This window comes from Pezoporus flaviventris, unplaced genomic scaffold, assembly GCF_033815535.1.
Source record: "Pezoporus flaviventris isolate CSIRO_AGI_PZ_B2104156 unplaced genomic scaffold, CSIRO_AGI_Pfla_v1 ptg000072l, whole genome shotgun sequence".
NCBI classification, from domain to species: Eukaryota; Metazoa; Chordata; class Aves; order Psittaciformes; family Psittacidae; genus Pezoporus; species Pezoporus flaviventris.
The window spans coordinates 8,411,789-8,432,745 of NW_026892620.1; the positions used below are offsets into that span (position 1 = coordinate 8,411,789).

At 36.5% G+C, this 20,957-nt stretch overlaps 1 protein-coding gene across 6 annotated transcripts in view; it reads left to right on the forward strand.

Moving 5' to 3' along the window:
* The window catches only part of FGF14 (fibroblast growth factor 14), a 401,018-nt gene that overhangs the window by 205,941 nt on the left and 174,120 nt on the right, over positions 1-20,957 (forward strand). For 2 of the 6 annotated variants that reach the window (XM_061472825.1, XM_061472823.1), the window contains exon 2: positions 15,194-15,233. The exons of the other annotated variants lie outside the window; for them this stretch is intronic. Coding sequence is in view for 1 of the 2 variants with exons in the window: in XM_061472823.1 (XP_061328807.1) it covers positions 15,194-15,233 (40 nt within the window). In the remaining variant the exon portion in view is untranslated. The remainder of the gene's footprint in view (positions 1-15,193; positions 15,234-20,957) is intronic. 6 annotated transcript variants of the gene reach the window in all.

Below are 20,957 nucleotides of genomic sequence, written 5' to 3' on the forward strand. Positions count from 1 at the left end.
TTAATTTTATCATTCATGTTATTTCAGGAATTCTTTATGGGAAAAATTGCTGAACCATCTGATATTGCAAATAATTGTTCTTATGAGCCAAAAGAATAAAGTTTGCATTTCCAAAGGTTCATCCAAAAAGTAGTTGGATTTTTTTTTTTATTCAGTTTAACTTCTGAATGCTTCTATGTTATGTAGATGCCATTTGACAAGTGAAGAAAAGATATAGGTCCGGATTACAAGTCTGCGTGCTTTTGCTCCAACAGGGTATTTGAAAGTTGTATGGTTTTTTTCTTTGAGAAAATGCTTGTCTTCAGTAGGTAGAGTTCTTTGTTTTATCCATAACATTTCAGAGGATGAAAACAAATTTTTTTTTCAGAAATCTGATTCTTGTATTGGTGAAAATTTGTGTGTTCATGTATATCAATTAAAAAAAAAACAAGTTTTCTTATTAAGGCTGCCAATTGTGTGTTTAAGTTTTGAAAAGATTTTAGAGGTATGAAGCAAATTATGGATAAAAACAATTTTTACTTCTTGTGCTTTTTCCTCCCGGTTTGCCAAAAAGCAGTTGGTGCACAATAAAATAAAAGTTTGAATTTAAAGGCATTTTTCATGCAAGTAGCCATATACACTGTCAAAGGCATTGGGCTCCAGAACAGCATGAGGTTTTCAGCAGTAAAGAGAGCATTATACTCGATATGCCTAAGTAGGTAAAGTTCAATGTGCTTTCCCTTAAATGCACACCCAGACTGGTAAAATACATTTTTAAATTGCAAAATTCTTATTTCTGAGTATTAACTATAAGGCTATATTTGAAGAAAAAAAACAGTGAAACTTCTGAGAACTTCTGAACACCAGGAACAGCCTGGTTTGGAGGACTGGTCACATGATGGTATTTATAATTTATGGAACATATAAAAATATTTATAAATACTTATAGAACATATACAAATAATACAAATTTACCCTTATTTTTTAAAAATAAACAAAAAATGCCCCCCCCCCCCCCGCTGAAATCTAAAGAAAAATGGGCTTTTGTTGTTTTGTTGATTAGGTGTTTTCTGGGATTTTTGGCCTTATCCATGTTTATAACCATTCTTTCTAGCATTTCATCCATTCTTTTTGTCTGTTTTAATTGTATTTAAAAAGATTTTGTTTTCAAATAGAACTGCACAGGATTTTTTAAATATTCAGTGTTTCATTTTCATGAAAGTAATATGGCTTTATTGCATATATTAATGGAAAAAGTGCATTCTGTGGCTTCTTATAGCAGCCGCATGATTGCAGGACCTATAGCAGGTAGGCCTTTCTGATTTTTCTCATCTGCTTATTTCACATATTATTGTACATAGATGAGTAACCACGAGATTTAATTACTGTAAGTTTTCTCCATTCAGCACTATATACATTGAAATGAGCTGTTTAACTGTATCATACTTCAATGACATGAAAGAAAACAGGATCACATGCATTTTTAACAAGCTTTTTATAGTTTTTCTAAAAATGTTCAATACTTTCAATTTAATAACTTGCTCTGAAGTTGTTCCAAAGTTTTATTAACAGAAATTAATCCTCTTAAATATACAAAGCATCACCTCTCAATTTTTGATCCAGTTTTAAAGTAGATGAATTGAGACTATTCTGTGTAATCTTGTACTGTATATGGAGCAAGGCAAAAGTCTGAGGTGCTAAATTCCACAGATTATTGTATAAAAAAGTCTTTATTTTTACATATGTAAATTTGACTTGTGATATGTCTTCCGGAGCAAAGACACCGAATGAGGAGGTGTATGGAGTTGGGTAACTGCAGCCAAAGAAGAGGCTGGAGAGTGCACAGAACAACCACTCACTTGCGCAGCCTGTCATCATTTCTGTTCTCTTGAATTTATCATCGACACTTCCCTGTCCAGATAGGAGTAATTTATTCCAAACTGTGTTATCAACAGCACTTTTATTTTAGTGTTTCCAAGTTTATCTGATATCAGTAACCATATCTCTACTTCTTGAAGGCAAAACCATCACTTAACATGAAAATCCGTCACATTGGTAGTGCTGAAGTTACAATATTGCTTATAGTGCTCTTCTGAATGGTATTACAAACTCCCACATAAATGGCATATAAATGACATGGCTACTGTGGAAGACAAACAGTGATTGACTGCTGTGTGTGATGGTGCTTTCACTCATTGTGGGAAGTAGCTGGGTGCTGTGGTGGTTTTCTGAAATGTTGTAATGCCTTTGAAATGTTTCAGACTGTAATGCTAAGAAGAATAATAACACCAAGTCACAAAACTGAAGGTGAAGAAACATAGAAATACAGAAAAAAATTGCACATGTGAATTGTTGATATTATCTAGGAATTGAGACTTCTGTTTGAAATGTGGTGTGTACCACTTCCTCCATAGATATTGCAACTAATATGTATTTCTGGGCAGGTAGTTGTAATAACTAACGGTTGTAATTCCAGAGAACCTATTACACTTACCAAAGCTGTTCTCTTGAAAACATTCTTTAAAGAGTATAATTAACCTCCTGCCTTTTCATGTTCCTGCTGCTTACGACTAACTGGAACAAATGGCTCTGTTATAATTATCTTCCTGCACTTTCTTCCCTCTCATTCATCTTAAAAAAATTAGCACGACTTTCAGTTTTCTATGTTTCTCCTATATTATTTGCAAGATTTTAATTTATGTTGACATTACCAAAGTCATGTAGAATCATGCAGAATCACTTTGTTTGAACATAGCTGTCAGGAATCTGAGAACACGATGACTGAGTTAGTTACTTATGTAGAGATTTACCCTCTTATTATTACAGGCAGCAGAGTTATCCATTTTTCAAATGGTTCCATGTCAGAAACTGATATTTTTTTCTTCTTCTTCACCACTACTCTCCTGAGTAAGATGTTTTACAATATCAGTAGCCTGACATTTGAAAGTCAGGTTTTTTTCTTCCACAATTCATTTTCTCCTCCATAATTTTCATTCAGATTTTCTTTTGCCAATTCTGGTTTAATTTTATACTGAAAGAAAGTTTAAAAGATCACATGCTTTTGAAATATCAATTTTTTCACTACATCAAATTCTTGTTTTCTGGAAGAATAACTAAATTCTTTGTTGATTTTCATTAAAAAAAAAAACGCCTCAAATTATTTTCTATTTTGTTTTTAATACAAGTCTTCAGGCTTCCCACCATTCATCACAGGGTAAAATTCCTCCTGCAACACACAGTTACAGCCTAAAACTGAGAGCCTGTGTGCTGTCTCTGCAACAATATCTTTCTTAAATATTTTTCTTGAACATGAATGTCGTCTGCAAAGTCTTTTTGTGGGGTGAAGGTGGCAATTTACTGCTGCTATTTTGACTGAGATTGCGGCACATCTTCAGATTTCCCTTCCCAGCTCTGGTTTCTAGGAGAGATTTAGAGACTGAAAAAAACACATCTGTGGGAAGGGAAAAGGGAATAAGAAATTGGTTGTAGAGCTTAAAAAAGAAGATGAAAGAGCTGTGACAGGATGGAAGGATGAAAGGCAAGGGGCTATAAAGACAGAGAAAAAGACATACTCCTTATCACAAGAAAATCCAGCAAAAACTGAATAAAGAACTTTAATATGTCATTTTTCTTGTAGCATCTGTTAACAATCAACAAGTAGTTGTTAACAAATATATGATTCCTGCATCTCTGGTAACTCTTCACCACTGTGAAGTGATGAGTATGACTGATAGTGATGAGTACGATAGCTGTGGCTGGGACCCCCATATTTGGCTGACACTGGTGGATCTGACTTTTGGCATCCTAGTGCCACTTGTTGGTTTGTTGCTTTACCATTAAGCGGTATCAGGGCAAAGTGCAGGGTGGGCTAAACCCTCTGATAACTGCAGGTCTATAAGGACAGTGAAGGAGAACTGTGGGCAAAGAAGCACTGAAGCTCTGAACGGCACTCATGCTTTTTGCTCTGAAGGTTGTTCTAGACTGTGGACTCCCAGAGGCAAAGCAGCTGGTTCATACCAGGTTTTGGAGGCAAGACTTTTAAGGACTTTACAGAGATGTAAAATACACCCTGATTGATATTGTTTAATCATTTTGTGCTCTGGAGGATGCTCAGGAGTGGCAGATTGAGTGGCTGCTGAGCTGAAATGTGTCTGACCTGTTGTACCCCTTGGACTCATACCTCCCTGTAACCTCCTTGTAACCTCTTAGTTTCTGGTTTTTTTCCCCTCAAATTACTTTGGATGGTGGACACTTGATACGTATTTTGGAATTTGACTAGTAGGATTTCTTTATAGTATGCAACATCAATGTTCTTATAAGAAAAAAAAAATCAATTTCTACTGTTTTCTTCTGATTACTATTTTTTGTGTGAGTGGGGATTGTGTAATTGTAGACACCTTGTTTGTATCATATGTTCTGACTAGAATCAATAACTAAATATTTGTGTTCCCTTTATTGAAGGTAAATTTTTATCATTTGGGTAATTTTCACTCCATAGCAAGTTGATTCACTCTGTAATAAAAGATGTTTTTGAAGCTTCATCGAAGACCTTATATTTCTGCTTTTTATAGTAACAAACCAAGAAGTACTCTTTAAGCCTCAATCAACAGGAAGAATTTTACAGATAATAAAGTAATACACACTCTTAGGTTTAGTTTATTTAGGATTTTGGGGGGTTTGGGTTGAGAGACGCTTTAAATGAAAATATAAGCAGATATCTCTTCCAGTCTTCATTTTGGTAGATTTTCTTAAACTGAATATCTCGCTAGGATGAGTTAAAGCACAGCAAGTGAGGGAGAGAGCAGTTATGAAAGCTGAAGTTCTATGTACAGAAGAAAACATTTTGTGAATACTTTTTGGCGTTGCTCTGAAAACCATGCTCAGCACAGTGAGAAACATGGCCAATAGTCAAATTCTTCAAATACAGCAAGTACGCCTGATGTTAGCAAAAAGAAAAATATATTAATTTTTACTTCATTTTTATTTTTTACTATATTATTATTATATATTAAGCTGCTGAAATCCTACTGAATTCAGAAATCCCATAGAGGAAGCTTTATAAGGCTGAAGAGGTTGTGTACTTCAAATGACTTAACATGTAGTAGTTTCACAGCAGGCTGAGTTAGTCCCATGTGGGGACGACATGTCCAGAAGATTTAGTGATCTTGCACACACAGTCTCCTTCGAGTGTGGCAGCATCATCCTCTATGTAAATAACAGCTGATTTCCTCTTGTCTCTATTCAGGAACAGCTCATTTGTCACTTTTCCTGCTGCCAGAGAAAAGAGACATTTTCTCTGTGAAAAGGAAGATTTCTTTTTCCTATTATTTTTTTTAAATTTTTTTTTACGTGAGCCCCTTTGTCTTTAATAGCTGCTACTGATTTTCCTAGCAGTATGAGAAAGTGTCAATAACATTTGAAAATCTTAATTTTCTATAGACCTCAGTGAAAAAGTACTAACTGGGTGGAATTTGGAAGATTTCTGTTTTCCAGAGCCAAAGACAGTAGTTTATAACAGAATAATTTAACTATATTTTGCCCTGCATTATTAAAAGTGCTTAAATCAAGAGAATGTGCTGAAGCTGTGACCTGCTGTGTAAGCTATTGATTAAGCTGAAATACTGGTTGCAAAAAGACCTAGTTCATTTATCGTCTTAAATTTGCAGTTGAGTATAATAAAAACCCTAAAATCTGGATACATTATTTTTCATAACTGTGTGGTCTGTTGCCTTTTGATTTTCATAATAATTATCTGGTAACCTCGATGATACATACTAAATATCCATCCTTGTGATGATTTTTAAAATGAACCTCCAGCAACCTATATCCTAGTATAACTCCTTGCATATGTGTTAAGTACAGAAGTTCCTTTGAATCAGCAGGGGTGGTGGTGACATTTATCATGTAAGATGTTATCTAAAATTCTCAGCTGTTCTTCAGTGATGATATTACTCTTCTCCTTAGCTTAAGTGTTGGATGTGGTATGTCTTCATGTTACAAAAATAAGTTCCTGGTTCCTATGGACGTGTATGTAATTGGTTGACTCCAATCAGATCACTCAAATTAAAAAAGACATTTGACTTCTGATTTTGTAGTTAAAATATTCCAGCTTATGTGACTGAGATGTCAATGTTATTAAATTAGGCATTTTCCTTTTTGGGAGATATAATTTTTTTTCCAGGTTACTTTACATATTTTGAGATGCAAATGGTGAAACAGAACAAGTGGTGTTATTTTCTAAACCAGCTAAGACTCTCAGAGGTTTCTTTAAATTGAACTCAGAGAACTCATGTTATCTTGAGAAGTGCTAAGAGGCCTTCATACTGCCGGGAGCTCTTCAGTTTGCAACACCTGACTCCAGAGCTGAGAAATGCTTATCATCTTCCAGGCAGTGCCCAGGGCTGCTTCCCTTGAACTGCGTGGCAGTGTCTTTGTTCAGGGATTTATTTTCTTTACTGGTGATTGCATAATGCTGGATTAAATCCATTTTTGTGTCCTTGCCATGGTCAGAATATTCCAAAATGTTCTTGGGATAACGTCAGAAATCTGAATATTTGAGCTGAGTAGTGGATTTTTCCACTGTCTGATTGTGTGTCGGTTACCTGCAGAAGTTTGAAGGGGACTGTGGATTGTGTGGCCTGGGATTTCTGTTTGTTGGCTGTTAGAGAGAGGTCAGAAATGGAGATTACTGTCATCCATAAAAACTGCCTGTTCTCTTCTCCTCTGAGGAAACTCCACAAAGAGATTGGGAGGAGACGCTGCTGGCTTCATAAACTCATGATATGCAGTGACAGGTCACATTTCCTATACTGCTACATTTGGCTGTCTGCTACCTGGTATATAAACAATGTTCATACGTGAGAAGTGAGAAAGTACACAGCACACGTTTGGCCATGCTGGACTCTGCCATTGACAGGTGTTTACAGATGCCATCCATTGCCTAATGATGGGCAGGTTTAGTGGAAGCAGCAGGGCAGGGAAGATCCTGTATATCTTGGGATCCATTTGTGGTAATATGGGTAGACTGCCTTTAGGCAGCTCTGCTGCAGCAAGTTTATCGTGTGTACAATTACTGTGTTGACTGATATGAAAACAAATTTTGTTGTGCCTGCCTTACTTGTCAAGAAATTTTGAGACTCCTCGATGTGGAAATCTATTCAATTTTTTTCTATGAAATATTTAATGGTGTGATGTGAAGACAGATTAAATCATACTGTTTTGAAGGACAGCTGGTTAGGAAATTAAAATCTTCAATCAGTCTAAGGTAATAAAGTATTTAACCCAGATGAGTCTTTTGTTGTACTTGTTAGGAACTATCATGTTTTATTCACTAGGTAAATATACTTTCTTTCTTAGTAGCTCTGAGTACATTTAAGTGAGTAGGTTCTTGCCTTGTTCCTTAATTTGATTGTGTCTTATACTGCCCTTCTTTATTATTTCACAAAATTTAAGAGGGTGTGTAGCAAGATGTATATTTTTCCACTTCTTAAGTTGTTTGCAGAGCTGGAAATCATGTTGGAATGTGTATTTAAAGTCCAAATTATCTCCACCACCATGAAGACATTTTTCATTTGGTGTCTGTGGAAGCAGACTGGGTTTTCTAAAGTAGATTTTCCTTTTTCTAAAACACCAGCAAGATATTCCAATCTTATCTATCTATCAAAATAAGATATCAGCTTTTTTGAAGATGCTAAATATGTCAGTTGCTAAGCATTTTGGAAAATCTTTTTTAGGTACCTGAGTGGAAGCTGGGCAATTAGAAAAATCATGTACAAAGCATTTCTTAGTGGCTCTTTCTGAGCATAGCATGTAGGGGAGAGAGGTCTGTATTCATTTATTCACTGGAGAGCTACAGAAGGGTCAGGTGAATGCGTGCAAATCTAGTCTGTAATCATTAGTCTTATGTGGCAAGTTACAATAACTTACAAAGGGTGAGTCACACTCACTGTAAAAAGTAGGGGCTTTAAAAGGTACAGGAGACAGTTAGGTACTTCATTTTCCATGGAGTGTGTAGTTATTTTTCTTTCCTTTGGAGCCCATTCTTGAGATTTTTCAGTAGAGGAACCAAGGCTTTAAAAAAAAAAAAAAAAAAGATTAGGAAATAAGACATTTTTCATTCTGTACAAAGTGCAGGGCCCATAATTACTGATATAAGTTAGGTACCACTCAACAGCTGTCCAATATGCTGACTGGACAGAATTCCAGCCCTGGATTCAAGCTGTTACAGCCCAGCATAATGTGTTCTCATTGCTTTAGTACATTATATTCTTTACAGAAAAAATAAGCAGTGCACTGAGGGGATAATCAACATGTCTACAACTGTTGTTAGTCAACTTAGCTCCTATTCTAACACCAGGTGGGGAGGAGTAAAATTTTTGAAATCAACCCAGTTGTTCCGTGTTAGAGTGAGTTATCGCAGCATACAAAAATACCTCAGTATTCAAATGCAGTTCTACGACCTTAAGCATTTAAATGCTGTGCCTAAACATATAGATGGATTCTGTATTTTTGATAGGTTCAAAAAAGTATTTTAGGCAGTCAGAATAATGTGCTGCTGGGACCTACAGAAATACTGAGATTTCTAGATATTTATTTGCCTGCACGTTACTTACTGTGTGCATGTTTCTTTCATGTATTCAAGACTCTAAAAATCTATTTTTGGCTCTTTTAAATGTTTGCTTCCCTCCTCTGTGAATTATCTTCTACTTTTGCTTCTTTTTATGTTAATCTCCCCCACCCCCAGCCCCCCAAACACACACGCATTCGCTTATCCTCTTGTTTCACATTCCCATCTCTCCATAAAGTTCTTATTCTCTTCTCCAAGTGTGCTTCCTAATTCTCCTCCAGGTTAGATATCTAGTCATCATCCCCTCTTGCCTTTCATGTAAAACCTACATGAAGCACTTTATCTTCTCATTACATGTTCCTGCTCTTTTTTTTTATAAAAGCTTTTGTATCTGTCTTCTAGAAGATTTTCTCTTCTGTCTTTCATGATGGTCATTGTGTGCTATTCACTGAAGTTTGGGGTTCTTTAGAACTATTGTATCAGATGATCTAGTTCCAACCCACCTGCCACAGGCAGGGACACTTTCCTCTACACCAGGTTCCTCAAAGCCCTCCTATCCAGCCTGTCCTTGAACACTTCCATAGATGGGGCAGTCACAGTTTCTCTGGGCATCTTGTTCCAGTGTCTCACCATCTTCACAGTAAAGAATTTCTTCCTAATCTCTAACCTTAATCTACCTTTTTCAGTTTAAAGCCATTCCCCCTTGTCTGATCACTACATGTTCTTGTAAAAAGTCTCTCTCAGATTTCCTGTAGGGCCCCTTTAGGTACTGGAAACTGCTCTACGGTCTCCCTGGAGCCTTCTCTTCTCCATGCTGAGAAAGCCCAATTCTCTCAGACTGTCTTCACAGGAGAGGTGCTCCAGCCTTCTGACCATTTTTGTGGCCTCCTCTGGACTTGCTCCAACATGTCCATGTCCCTCTTGCATGGAACACAGTACTGCAGGTCACAGAAGCAGAGTAGAGGGAGAGAATCACCTCCCTTGACCTACTGACCATGCTTCTTTTGAGGCCGCCTAGGACTGTGTAGACAGACCTGTTACTTATATTGCAGTAGTAGTAGTACTACAGAGCCCCAGATATAGTCCAGAAACCCACCATGTGCTGTAAGAACTGAGAGGAATGTTGATTCACATGCTCTAGCTTTCACACAACTGTGGAATGACATCCTTCCTTGAGGAAGCATCTCTTTTAAATGTGCAGCAGCTATAACAGTTGTAACAGAGGTCAGTTGAAATATGAGGTTAGTCTAGTATTTCTTGAATAAGCCTTTTAGAGTAATGTAGTCCTTTTTTTCCCCTGAGTTTCTGGTGTTCCTTGCAGTCCCTACAATCATATCCCATCGGACCTCCACTTAACTACAGTGTTTATATCCTAGGGAATTCATGCTTCTTCTTTCCTTCCCCAAAGTATGTGGAATGTAATTGTCTTCATGTGCAATTTGCTTAAAATATAAACATGGTATTGTCAAACTGTATTTGTTTATGAAGCAAACTTGGTATAGCAAAAGGTGTTGAGGTATAAATAAAGTAAACTCATTTAATTATATGGCTGCATTTTTACAGCTGGCATTTGCTTGACACATTGCCTGTCTACAGAACAGTGAGTGATTAACTGTTGTGACTAGAGAATAATTATTAATTATATTGTAATTTGTGAGCTGTTATGTGCATATTTAATTACTTTGGTGATGCTATGAAGGCTTTTGGGCCAGAGGATGTTAGTTACCTTTCTAGACAATTATGAAATATCTACAGTGCACTGTGTGCTCCATTATATGCATTTATAGTAAGCTATCTAGTACAGAAGCCTAACTCACCGAGACAGTAAATCCCCAGTCTAAAGTCTTTTCACCATTTTTTTCACTATGAGGACAACAGTTTAAAATAAAAAGACTCTAGAGAAACAAAATTGTGTTGTCTCATGAAGGCTGTTTGCATACCCATGCATGAAAAATGTATGGTCTCCTTCAATTAATAAATGCTACCATTACTGCAGATTTGTACTTTTTCACTTTTTTGAAAAGTATCTGTGTAGGAAGAAAAGCCTGAAAACTGAACTCCATAGTCTCATCTAGTAGTTTATTCCTTTTTTCCTTCCTTCCTTTCTTTTACCTCCAACATCTAAGACGCTGTTGTTGTGTGGTAATTGCAGTATTGCTCTCTATGCTCATCTTTCAAACAGCTGAACCTCATCCAAAGAAGTTTTCTGTCTTATTTTTCAGATTTAATATTAATTTTATTCTCATATGTCCTTTCCTCTTTAGCCCACAAAATAGCTTTCCATAAAACAAGCAATGTAGCTCCATCAACTTGAAAAGAAAAAACAGAAAGAAAATGTAATAGTAGAAGGTATACACAATCCAATCACATGCTACCTTACTTCACTGGCTCTCTTACTTGTCCTTCTGAGCCCAAGCTTTGTGCTTCCAAAGGATGATGGTGTGTGCTCAGGCATGAGCTATATCTCTTTTTTGTACATGCCTTACAGATGAGGGAGGAAAAAGATCATATTCAAACTTCTGTTGGTTTTGGCCCACGTCACAGGTTGCCCTCCTCTTGGAGAGGTAGGAAAATTACATTGTACTATCTCTGAGCACTGCATGTTGTCACAAAAATATCCAAAATCACTGACATCCTGGCGAAGCAGAGTCTGTTAGTTGTAGCTCATTTCCTCAGTCTACTTCTCAGTGCCCCAAGGTTTATTGTTTATTTGTTTCTCCTTTTTTTCTCTCTCTCTTTCTTCCCTTCCTTTTTTTTTTTCCTAATCTTTTCCCTTCCTTTTAAGGAAACCAGGAGTTCCAGCATTTGAATGTTGTTTTCAGGTGGGTGTCTCCCACCTGAATTCGTGCTAAAATACAGGCTGAAGCTATAGGTGGGTATAGTTTCCTTTTAACATTTTAGAAGATATTTCTATTTCTGCTTTTTTTCTTGTTAAATCATTAAAAAATCCCTCAGTAACCTTTTTTTAAGCTCTTATATGTTCCTTGGATATTTTCCTTTTTATTCCCTCCCCCCCACCCCAAGAACTGTGGCAGCTGATGTGTTCTTTACAGCAGGTAAAGCTGCCCTTCATCTCTATTGCCCAATAGGTGGTCTTTTGTAACTGTCCTTACTATTTAGTCATTCTCTTTTTAAATAGTCATCCACTCTTTATTCTGTGTACATTCACCACTTGCTAAACATAGCATTTCCAAGCTAGAATAGGCTGTCCCTTTTGCAGAAATAGCTTATTTTCTTTTTGTTCCTGTACTGCTTGCTTCTGATCCATCATTATGGCTGTTTTCCACTCAGACCATTGGGACCTGTTGTTAAGCTAATGTCATTTATATGGATACAAAACTTACCAGAAAACAGTTGCTTTGCAGATCAGCAGGAGGACTCCCAAGTAGGATGGTTGTTTTTCTGAGGGAAAAAAGAAAATAAAAATCTTTCTAGTGATTTTGAGATTAATTTGCAAGAACCTTCAGGATATGACATTTACCGCCAAGAAAACCTGGCCAATTCAGACTTTGAATGAGTACAGTGTTTCAACAGGCATTTCCAACATGTTATATCTTTTGTGTGAGTAAATCACCACTACCCATAAAGCTTCTGCAGCTTCAGTAGAGATTGTTGGGATAAAACATTTTTTCTGTAGGAGGAAGAATGATAAAATATTTCATGTCAGTAAAAATATGTTTAACTGCAATCAGTGCTTTGGTGATTTTTGCCAAAGAATAAATTTTGTACTGTAGGAATGAATATAATTTTTTGGCAAAATTTATATTCTACGGGATCTTCCAGGCACCATGAGTGAATGTCATCTCTTAATGTGCTTTCTGTGGGTTTCACAGCCATTAATGTGTTTTTGGTGAGAAAATCATATATGTTATTTGGACTGAAGTTGACTGAGTGCAGAGTATATGGTCTTAAGAGCATTATGCTCATGTTATTAGCACAGTGCAGTGAGATTTGGGCCTCCTTTGGCATTCTGGACTATGTAACACTGTTCAGGATTTACTCCAATTAATCTGGGCAGGCACCATGCATCTGACAGCAAACTGCATTTAACGATGATGTAATCTGACTGCTAGGTCTACTATGATATTCCCACTGAATAAAAAGTGGATGAAGGGAGGGAGTTTGAACTGGTATGGGAAATCTGATTTCGCTGTTCTCTATCTTCAGTGGCTGATGCGTGTAAGCAAGACTTGACTGGAGATCAAGGGTGCTGTAGGGTCAAAACAGGCTCCACATCCAAAAAGCTGGAAACATGGCCCTGTGCATAAGATCCTGGTTATACTCCTTGTCAGAATTTCTACCTGTGATCCTTTTTCCTCTGGAATACATTTCTGTAGGTACAACAGCAGAGGTGGTATATCCTCTGCATCTGTAGCAAGATGTTGACTTAAAGCCCGCTTGAAAGCTCTGGTTCACATAACCCAGCCATGAATGGCATAGTTAGGAAGCCAGAGGTTACTGGGTATCATGGGTATCATAGTAGCTGTATCACTTGCCTGTGTGCAGCAGTTATGGGATCCCATTTGCCTTGTACTCCCTAACCCAGTGGGCCATCTGATAGTCTGCTGTCTTTGTCCTGTGGCTTTTCAGCTTTCTTGGTTGTCATCAGCATATGTCTTCTCTCTGCTACCTGAAAATAGAAGGTTATAAAGTATTTTGTAGCTACAGCAAGGCAAACATAATTTATTTTGCTTTCAATCTATTTTAATTGCTCTGTTCCCTGGGACTGACAGAACATTTCTATTTTCCCACGGTTTTTCTTACTCCAAGTTTATTTTGGGCTATTTGATCTTCAACCTTTCTTCAAATTTTACTCTGTTGGGTTTTACTTTGGAAACAAGAAAAAAAGGCCTATAGAAAATGAATATTTATTTTCAGTCTTGGATTTTGGTTCATCTATCATACTGTTGTTTGCTCTTGCTCTGTCCAATCCCTGTGATGTAATTATATTGTTCCAAAGGAGAGCTCAAAAGGAGTTGAAAGATTTTAACCGCCGTATGTTCAAACCTTTGCGTATGGTGTAAATAATTTTTTTTAAAGATTTTTTTTTTAAATAACTCTAAAGTTTGCAAGCTTCTCAATACTGTAATAATTATTTCAAAACATACAGCTTAATTACATTCCAGTTACTATAGTTTAGTGAATGAACTGCAGCTCTTGTGAGAACTGATGTAGAGAAGTGATTTATCTTTTCTCAAGAACAGCTTTTTAATAGTCTTTTATAATCCAGAACTAGCAGTTACAAGAGCCATGTTTAAGGTGTCAGGAAACTGGATTTCTAAAGCTTGTCTTGTTGTAACATTTGACCAGTTGATGCAGGAGTATCTAATTCCCCCTCTCATCCCCTTTTGGCCTAGTTGCCTACTTACACTTAGAGATTCAAACAAGTGTAGAAACAGTGACATAACCTGCTGCAGTAAGGTATGCATTTCAGCAGATATTCTTTTTCTTGAACTTACCTACATCCAGCTTTGACCCATCTACCTCACTGTTCAGTAGTAATTCCATCAGTTGTCTTATCACTACATCAATTTCTCTTTACGTTTTTAAGCATTGAAGTGGTTTTACCCCTGTTGAGTTCTCTTATTTTAGAATCCTTTTGTTACCAAGTGATCTCTGAAGCTATTGACTGCTAATTTCCCTTTCCAGTAAGGTCATCAAAAACCACTTCTTAGTGACCCAGAAGTTTTTGTACCTAATGTGTTCAAGACACATTTGCGAGACAGTAGAGAGGGTAGTCTGTGTTTCAAAACCTGGATATTAAAAATTCAGTGAGTCTCTGAGCCCTCTCATTTGCTTCTACACAAGCACCTGTTGCAGTCAGTAGTTTCTCTGAACCAACTGCTTCCAGATTAAGTTTTTTTGTGTAGTTTGTGTTTCTTTCCATCAGTTTTCAGCAATATGTATGAATTGCTATACATCTTGGTTTTCTTAAGAAACATCAGAGGTACTTGCATCTTCCCTGACTGAGACCACACTCACGTGAAGAGGAGGTCAGTTTTATTCTGTGAGAAAGGAAGATTTTAGTAATACTTGAAATAGGCGTTGCTTAGTGCTGTGAAGATACTCCACCGGGCACAGAAAAACCTTAGATGTCTCCCTGTTCAGTGTATTGGACACATTTTAATCTTCTGGACCAAGGGACTGAGGCTGCAACATCTGATACATACAAAGTTGAGATTTGATCCTTGATGCAGTTCTTGCCACTATTGTTATCAACAAGACTTAATCTGGATGATTTTGATTGAAGAGTTCCTAATGCAAGCAGTTAAGAGGAGCTTATCTTCCAATTTCATTTCATAACACTTCTGCTTGTTGTATGGAATCTTGCTTTTTAGGGATGGGAGGAGACAGGAAATACAAAACTGTAAAATCACATATATATGCACATTAGTAATTGTGTTTGTCATAGTCTTGTTTTCTGCCATCTTATCTTCCTCCCTCTTTCCCCCTTTCTCATATATTGACTTTCTCCACAATATTATATTTCCAAATTCTACAATTTTTTTCCTATTTTTTTTTAAATTACTATAACGGGGAGAAAGGGTGGAAGTTCACTGTATGTAATACCCCTGTGATTGACAGTCTTTTTACCTCCTGCTTCCTAGTAGGTAGATAACACTTGCTGTATGGGATCTTGTTTTGTAGGGTGGAAGAAGAGGGAGGACTACAACAAACACAAATAGTGGTATGTAATTTTCCCTTTCTCCTTTGTCTCTCCCTACTTACCACTCTTAACACAGAATTTGCTCAGTCACATGATGGTGCCTTGTACTGGTATTTCCTGCTTTTTATAAAAACACATCTTCACAATTTTTGTTAGTTAGTTGCCTTAACCACTTGAAGAAAAGATAAAAATTAAATATCACCTAAGGCATATAGGCAGTGGGTCATATTGTGCTCGCTCTTGGTCACAGTGTGACTGAACTTAAACTGAGCAGGTCCTATATACCATTGCACCATTTGAAGTCCTCTGGTCATCCACTATCTTTTAAAATATTTAACAGGCTATTGTATGTGGGATTTTGGAGAAAACAGCTGTGATGGGGAAAGGGTAATCATCTTCCTATTTAAAATAAAATTAACTACATGCATAGAGTGCACTATCTTTTTGAAAAGCTAATACTATAGAGCTGATAGCGAGCTGCCTCATTTTCTGGGTCAAGTTTCATCAAAGTACTGTAAACTTAAATTCTAGTTGCAGAATCTTAATTAGCTTGAATGGCAGAGGGAGATGGTACTCAGCAGTGCATAAAACAGATTTTCTGGAGGTTAGAAGGATTTTTCCTCATAAAATGTAGGGGAAGATTGCTGTTAGGCAGGGGAGTTATATTATTTCTAAGGGTAGGACAGCACTTCAAAAAGTACCGTGTTGTGTAGTGTTTGAACATTTCACTCAAAAGCACAATAGTTATTCAAAAGATGTCATTTGGTTTGGGTTTGTTTGTTTTGTTTTTTTTTCTGTCATAAGGCTCACACTTCAGCACTCTTGTTAAAAATGGTACAAGTTGGCAGTGTTTATCAGGTAGATATATAAAGCATCATAGCTGCAGTACAAAGGTTATGAGAAAATGCTTTATTGAATTCAGTTATCAAGAGGAATAGAAAAAATCAAATGATGTGTCAAAAATTTGTTTAAATGAAGATGATACCATCTCCATGAGACCAAATTTTCTTAGTGTTGTTCTGGGTTGTTTTTTCGCTATGAGAGGGAACACGTCTGCCCAGTGAATCATTCCTAGTTTCTATGACACCCCTAATATCAGCATAGTACATCTACAGCAAAAGAAAAACTCATATTTTCAAGTTCTGAATAGCTGTAGTAATTATAAAATATTTGTATCTGCCATGATGATCGGAAAGCTTTTTCATTTCAGTTGAAAACAAGAACAAAACCCATTAAATCCTTAACAGAATTGCTAATATGCACTCCTTTTGGTAAGAGTGGATGAGGGATTAGAACCTTTACATTAACTGATCTGCAGAGATTCTGTGTCAAGAAAGTAAATGGAAAAGATAGAATAAATTTTATCTGTTTGATTCTCATTAACATACGATATGTTTTTATGGACACAACGGCTATGGTCAGGATAATTCTTCTCTTTCTACTGTGAAACTAAAAACAAAGGGGTTTTGGATGATCTATGCTTGGCCCACTTAAAAGGAAGTTCAGACTAGGCTAAAACCTAAATTCACATTGTCAACATGGATCAAAACTACTCCATCATGCTGTAAAGTGAGTCCCCAGAGTACATTTTCTTTAAATAATGACTGCATGTTGTGAAAAATATGAAGTATGATGATAGAGAACTAAGATGTAGCAGTTTTGTACTGTTGGCATTTTGAAAAGAAAAGTTAATTGTTTTTATTCTGGCATTCATAACATTGCTATTAAATTTCATGATAAATTTATTGCGTAGACATATCTGACAAAATGTGCATGGGCTACTAAGATGTCAAGAAAAATGACACTTTAAAAGTTTCAGAGGGATTAAGTTTTGCTTGAGCTGGGGGTTCTTTTTTTCCTTTTTCTTTCAACGTGCTCGTGATTTGCCTACATAACCACCACAAAACCTATGGATATGACGGCTGCCTTTTCCCTATGCAGCCTAGAAGGTTGTCCATTTCAATTTCAAGAGTTGTTCTTGGCCTACAGTAGAGTGACCATCACCCGTGGGCTATACCGGTACATACTATCTCTGTCTCAGTACTGTGGTTGAAAGATATCTTAATGGGAATGAGTGTGGAATACTGACTCCTTTTACCAGTTGGAGTGGAGAGGAGTAGTGGTACCTTTGGACTCCCAGAGAATCCTCATTATCACTGCAGCACCTAGAAATCCTGATTAGCACAAACACCCAGCGTCTGTTTTGGCTAAATTGTAAATGTAAAAGATATGTTGCAGCATGTCAGTCTTGTATTTTCTGTGTTACCTGCAAACAAAATTTGCAACAACCCTCCTAATGTGATGAAGTAGATATAGCAATTTGCTAAGAATACAACAAACCTTTTTAAGCAAAGCTTTCCTATGGACATAAGTAGATACTTAAGTAGCAGGTGTGTGGGTGTAATTTCTGCCTTTTGCTAGATTTCTGAAATTTCCTTGTTATAAATAATGAAAAGCAACATTTACTTAAAAATACTGAAGGGTAGATTTTAAGAATGGATCCTTAGAGCACAAAGTTTCATATATTTTTAAAAATAGTGTTCTGGTTCTTCTTCATACTGAATTTTTACAATGCACATTAGAAAGAGGGCATGGCTTGAATTGCTTCTGTAGCTGAAATCTGCTATTCAGGTATAACAAATCAGATTAATTATAGTCCAGTGTTCATACTTGTTTATTTTGTTGCTGAGATACACTTTCGACTGGCTTTTTTTTTTTTCCATACCTTATAATTTTCTTGTTTTATGCCAAATACATTATGTTTATTTTACCATGAATATAATGATTTTTGCCTTCAAGATAATTTCTGGTGTCCTGTGGCTTTGGTCTTTTAGCCTATGATTATTACAACAAGTTTATAAATATTCTTGTCAATTGTTTTTTTCTGCCTGTTTTGAGCTATGTATAATTCTCATTAGTAATTGTAGGATAGGAGATTTCTCTTGTTAAACAATGAGATGGGATTCTGGAGGTACTGGAGAAAATTGCTAGTCATGGGCTTGATGTCCAAACAAAATAGACATCAGCCAAAGACAAGCAGCAGCCTTCTTAGGCATCTACTAAGGAGAATTACCAAAATAGTATCATTCCTGAGGCTGAGGTGAGGCAAACCTGTAGTGCCTTGCAATGAAACCCCAATCATTCTATGGTTCTTTCAATTTACTAAATAAATTCCACTCTAATGGTACTCAAAAAAAAAAGAAAACAACAAAACACCAAACCAAAAAACATATATTCACGCCATTGCTTCTTTCATGTTACAGCACTGCTGACTTTTGTAAATCTGTGTCTGATATTTACAGCATCACTGGAAATGAGTGACAAGCAGGGTGTAGATTCAGCCCATTTTTCAATAGCCTCGCTAACATATGGGCAATGACTATGGGCTATCTACTTGGGCTCAGGAGAGACTGGCAACAACCAGCTGATCTTTCCCAGCCACCTAAGTTAGATACCTGTCTTACCACCATGCTCATGGCTGGGGTGTGGTATATTCTTACTTTTACATCTCAGGTCAAGAAATCTGTAGCTCTGACAGTTCTTCTGGATTTGTTGGTGTGACTTTTTAAGAATTTCTTCTGCATTGTAAATAGGTACCTTAAATTTTCTCTATCAAGGAGACTTGAAGAAGCAATGTTTCTCTTTTTAACAGATCACTCTCTTCCTAGTGAAAAGAACTATGCACTTTATAACATTTTATAACACAAAGAGGGGATTTTGATCTCAATAAAAGTTTTTGTTGTTTTTTTTTTTTTATCATATAAAGAAGAAAATAAAAACATTGAGCTTTAGCCATTTGCCTAAGGAACTCTATGCTCTCACTGTATTTTCTGGTCAGGAAATTGATAATGGTCTTCCTTAGAGACTATCTAAACTTTTGAAAGTTTTCTTACAAATGCTAACATGCTTTAAGAAAATAAAACTAGGCATTCAATAGAGAATATACTCCTCAGTCCTTTCATTAAAAAAAAAAAAATCCCAATTCGTATTTAATAAATTTGTAGCATATTTATTCAGTAAGCATAAAAGAAATAACAAATAGTCCATTGTGAAAGAGGGGAAGCTTGCAGTAATAAAAAAAATCAGATTTTGCAAAATTGCTGTTTGGGAGGAGTATTGGTACCCCAAGTCTGAGAGATGTTGAATCATCAAAGACAACCAGATATTTAATATTTCTCTAAGATACCTTAAGGTGTTCTCACTGAGAAATATGACTTATTTGAAACTGCTCTCAGTATTTGAGGTATTTTTTTCAGATTCTTTCTCAAGCGTTCATGTTAAATATGCTCTGTTTAAAACAAATCTGTTCTACAAAACATTCAAACCCTACAGAATTGCCCTAGAAATGAAAGTTATTGCAGTCTCTCAGCTCTTGCATTGTGACCATCAATACATTTCTTCCATCAATAAGAAAAACACTCTGAGGAAGATATTTGTCCGTATATGAACACACATAGAAAGCAAATTTCTGGATATAAAGGAGCCAGTCTGTATGTTTGCTGCACAGAGAACATCAATCTCTAGTCTTATGCTCTGGACCTGTGAAGGGGAAAATTCAACAGTGGCACATGCTTGGATGAGTGATCTGCAGAACAAGTGGTCTCGTTTACATCTGATCTACACTCTTTATGTGCACCAAAGACATATATAAATACGTATAAAATTTATCCTAAGCTCTATCATCGATTTGGTGGTTACCTGTATTCGCCCTAAAACCAGAGGGGTTATTAGGCTGGTTTTATGCGATTTTGAAAACAAAAAAAGGTCTCATACATAAATAACTTATGAATAAATTGACTTATAATAACCAGATATGCAAAATAGAACCATGGCCAAAAGAGTTTAATTTAACGTTTAGTAGCACTTATATTATTTCTAACTGAAAAATAATTCTTATTTTATACTTGTGATGCAATTATACTGTTTTCTGCTTTAGAGAAGAATTTAGAAGAGTTACTGAAATGCCAAAATGGAGACAGGATAGGAGTCCATTATTGAAAGGACTTTTCCTTCTATTTCCATCCAGCCTGGCTAATTTTCAATACATACTTGTTATTTTGTTATTATTCTGTGTTCTTAGCTTATATGTTTGACCTAATAACTATGATTACATTATTTCCATTTGATCCACCGAGTATGAAATGTTAAACATGCTTATTAAGTGTATTAGAGTCAAGTGATTTACCATGGAAACTGAAGGTTTCCCAGTCTTCATGAAATATTCTTGGAACCTGTCTTATTAATAACAGAGCTTGTTTTGCCATCTGCTAATACCACTGATTTTCTGTGAAGCAAAGGAGTATGGGTTTTTAAAACATCATTCCTTGAAAAGGTTTGAAAAATAAACCTTCCCTATCAAATAAAGCACTTCCATGGCAGGAGTCCTTCCAGGTTTCCTGCAGTGTAAAAGCTTGACTACCTATTTCAAGGCTTTGAGAACCTGCAAATGCGGCTGTCGGTGCTTTGCTATGCGACAATGCTCATACAGGTATTGTTGGTGAAGTGGGATATTACACAGTAGCAAGCCATTAATCTGCTCTTCTGGCCACTGGTCAAACCACTGGTGTCATGTTAGGATTGCCAAGTGTTTCTTGTGCCATCAGTCCTACCCTTATAGGAGCGCTGCTTATACTTATCCTTCAAGCAGAGAGGTCATTCAAGGAATTGCTTCACAGGGTTGTGGATGCTAGGTTATTTCTTCTTCTCAGTCCCCTCATGAGTCCCCTCTTCCTCTGAAGACTGATA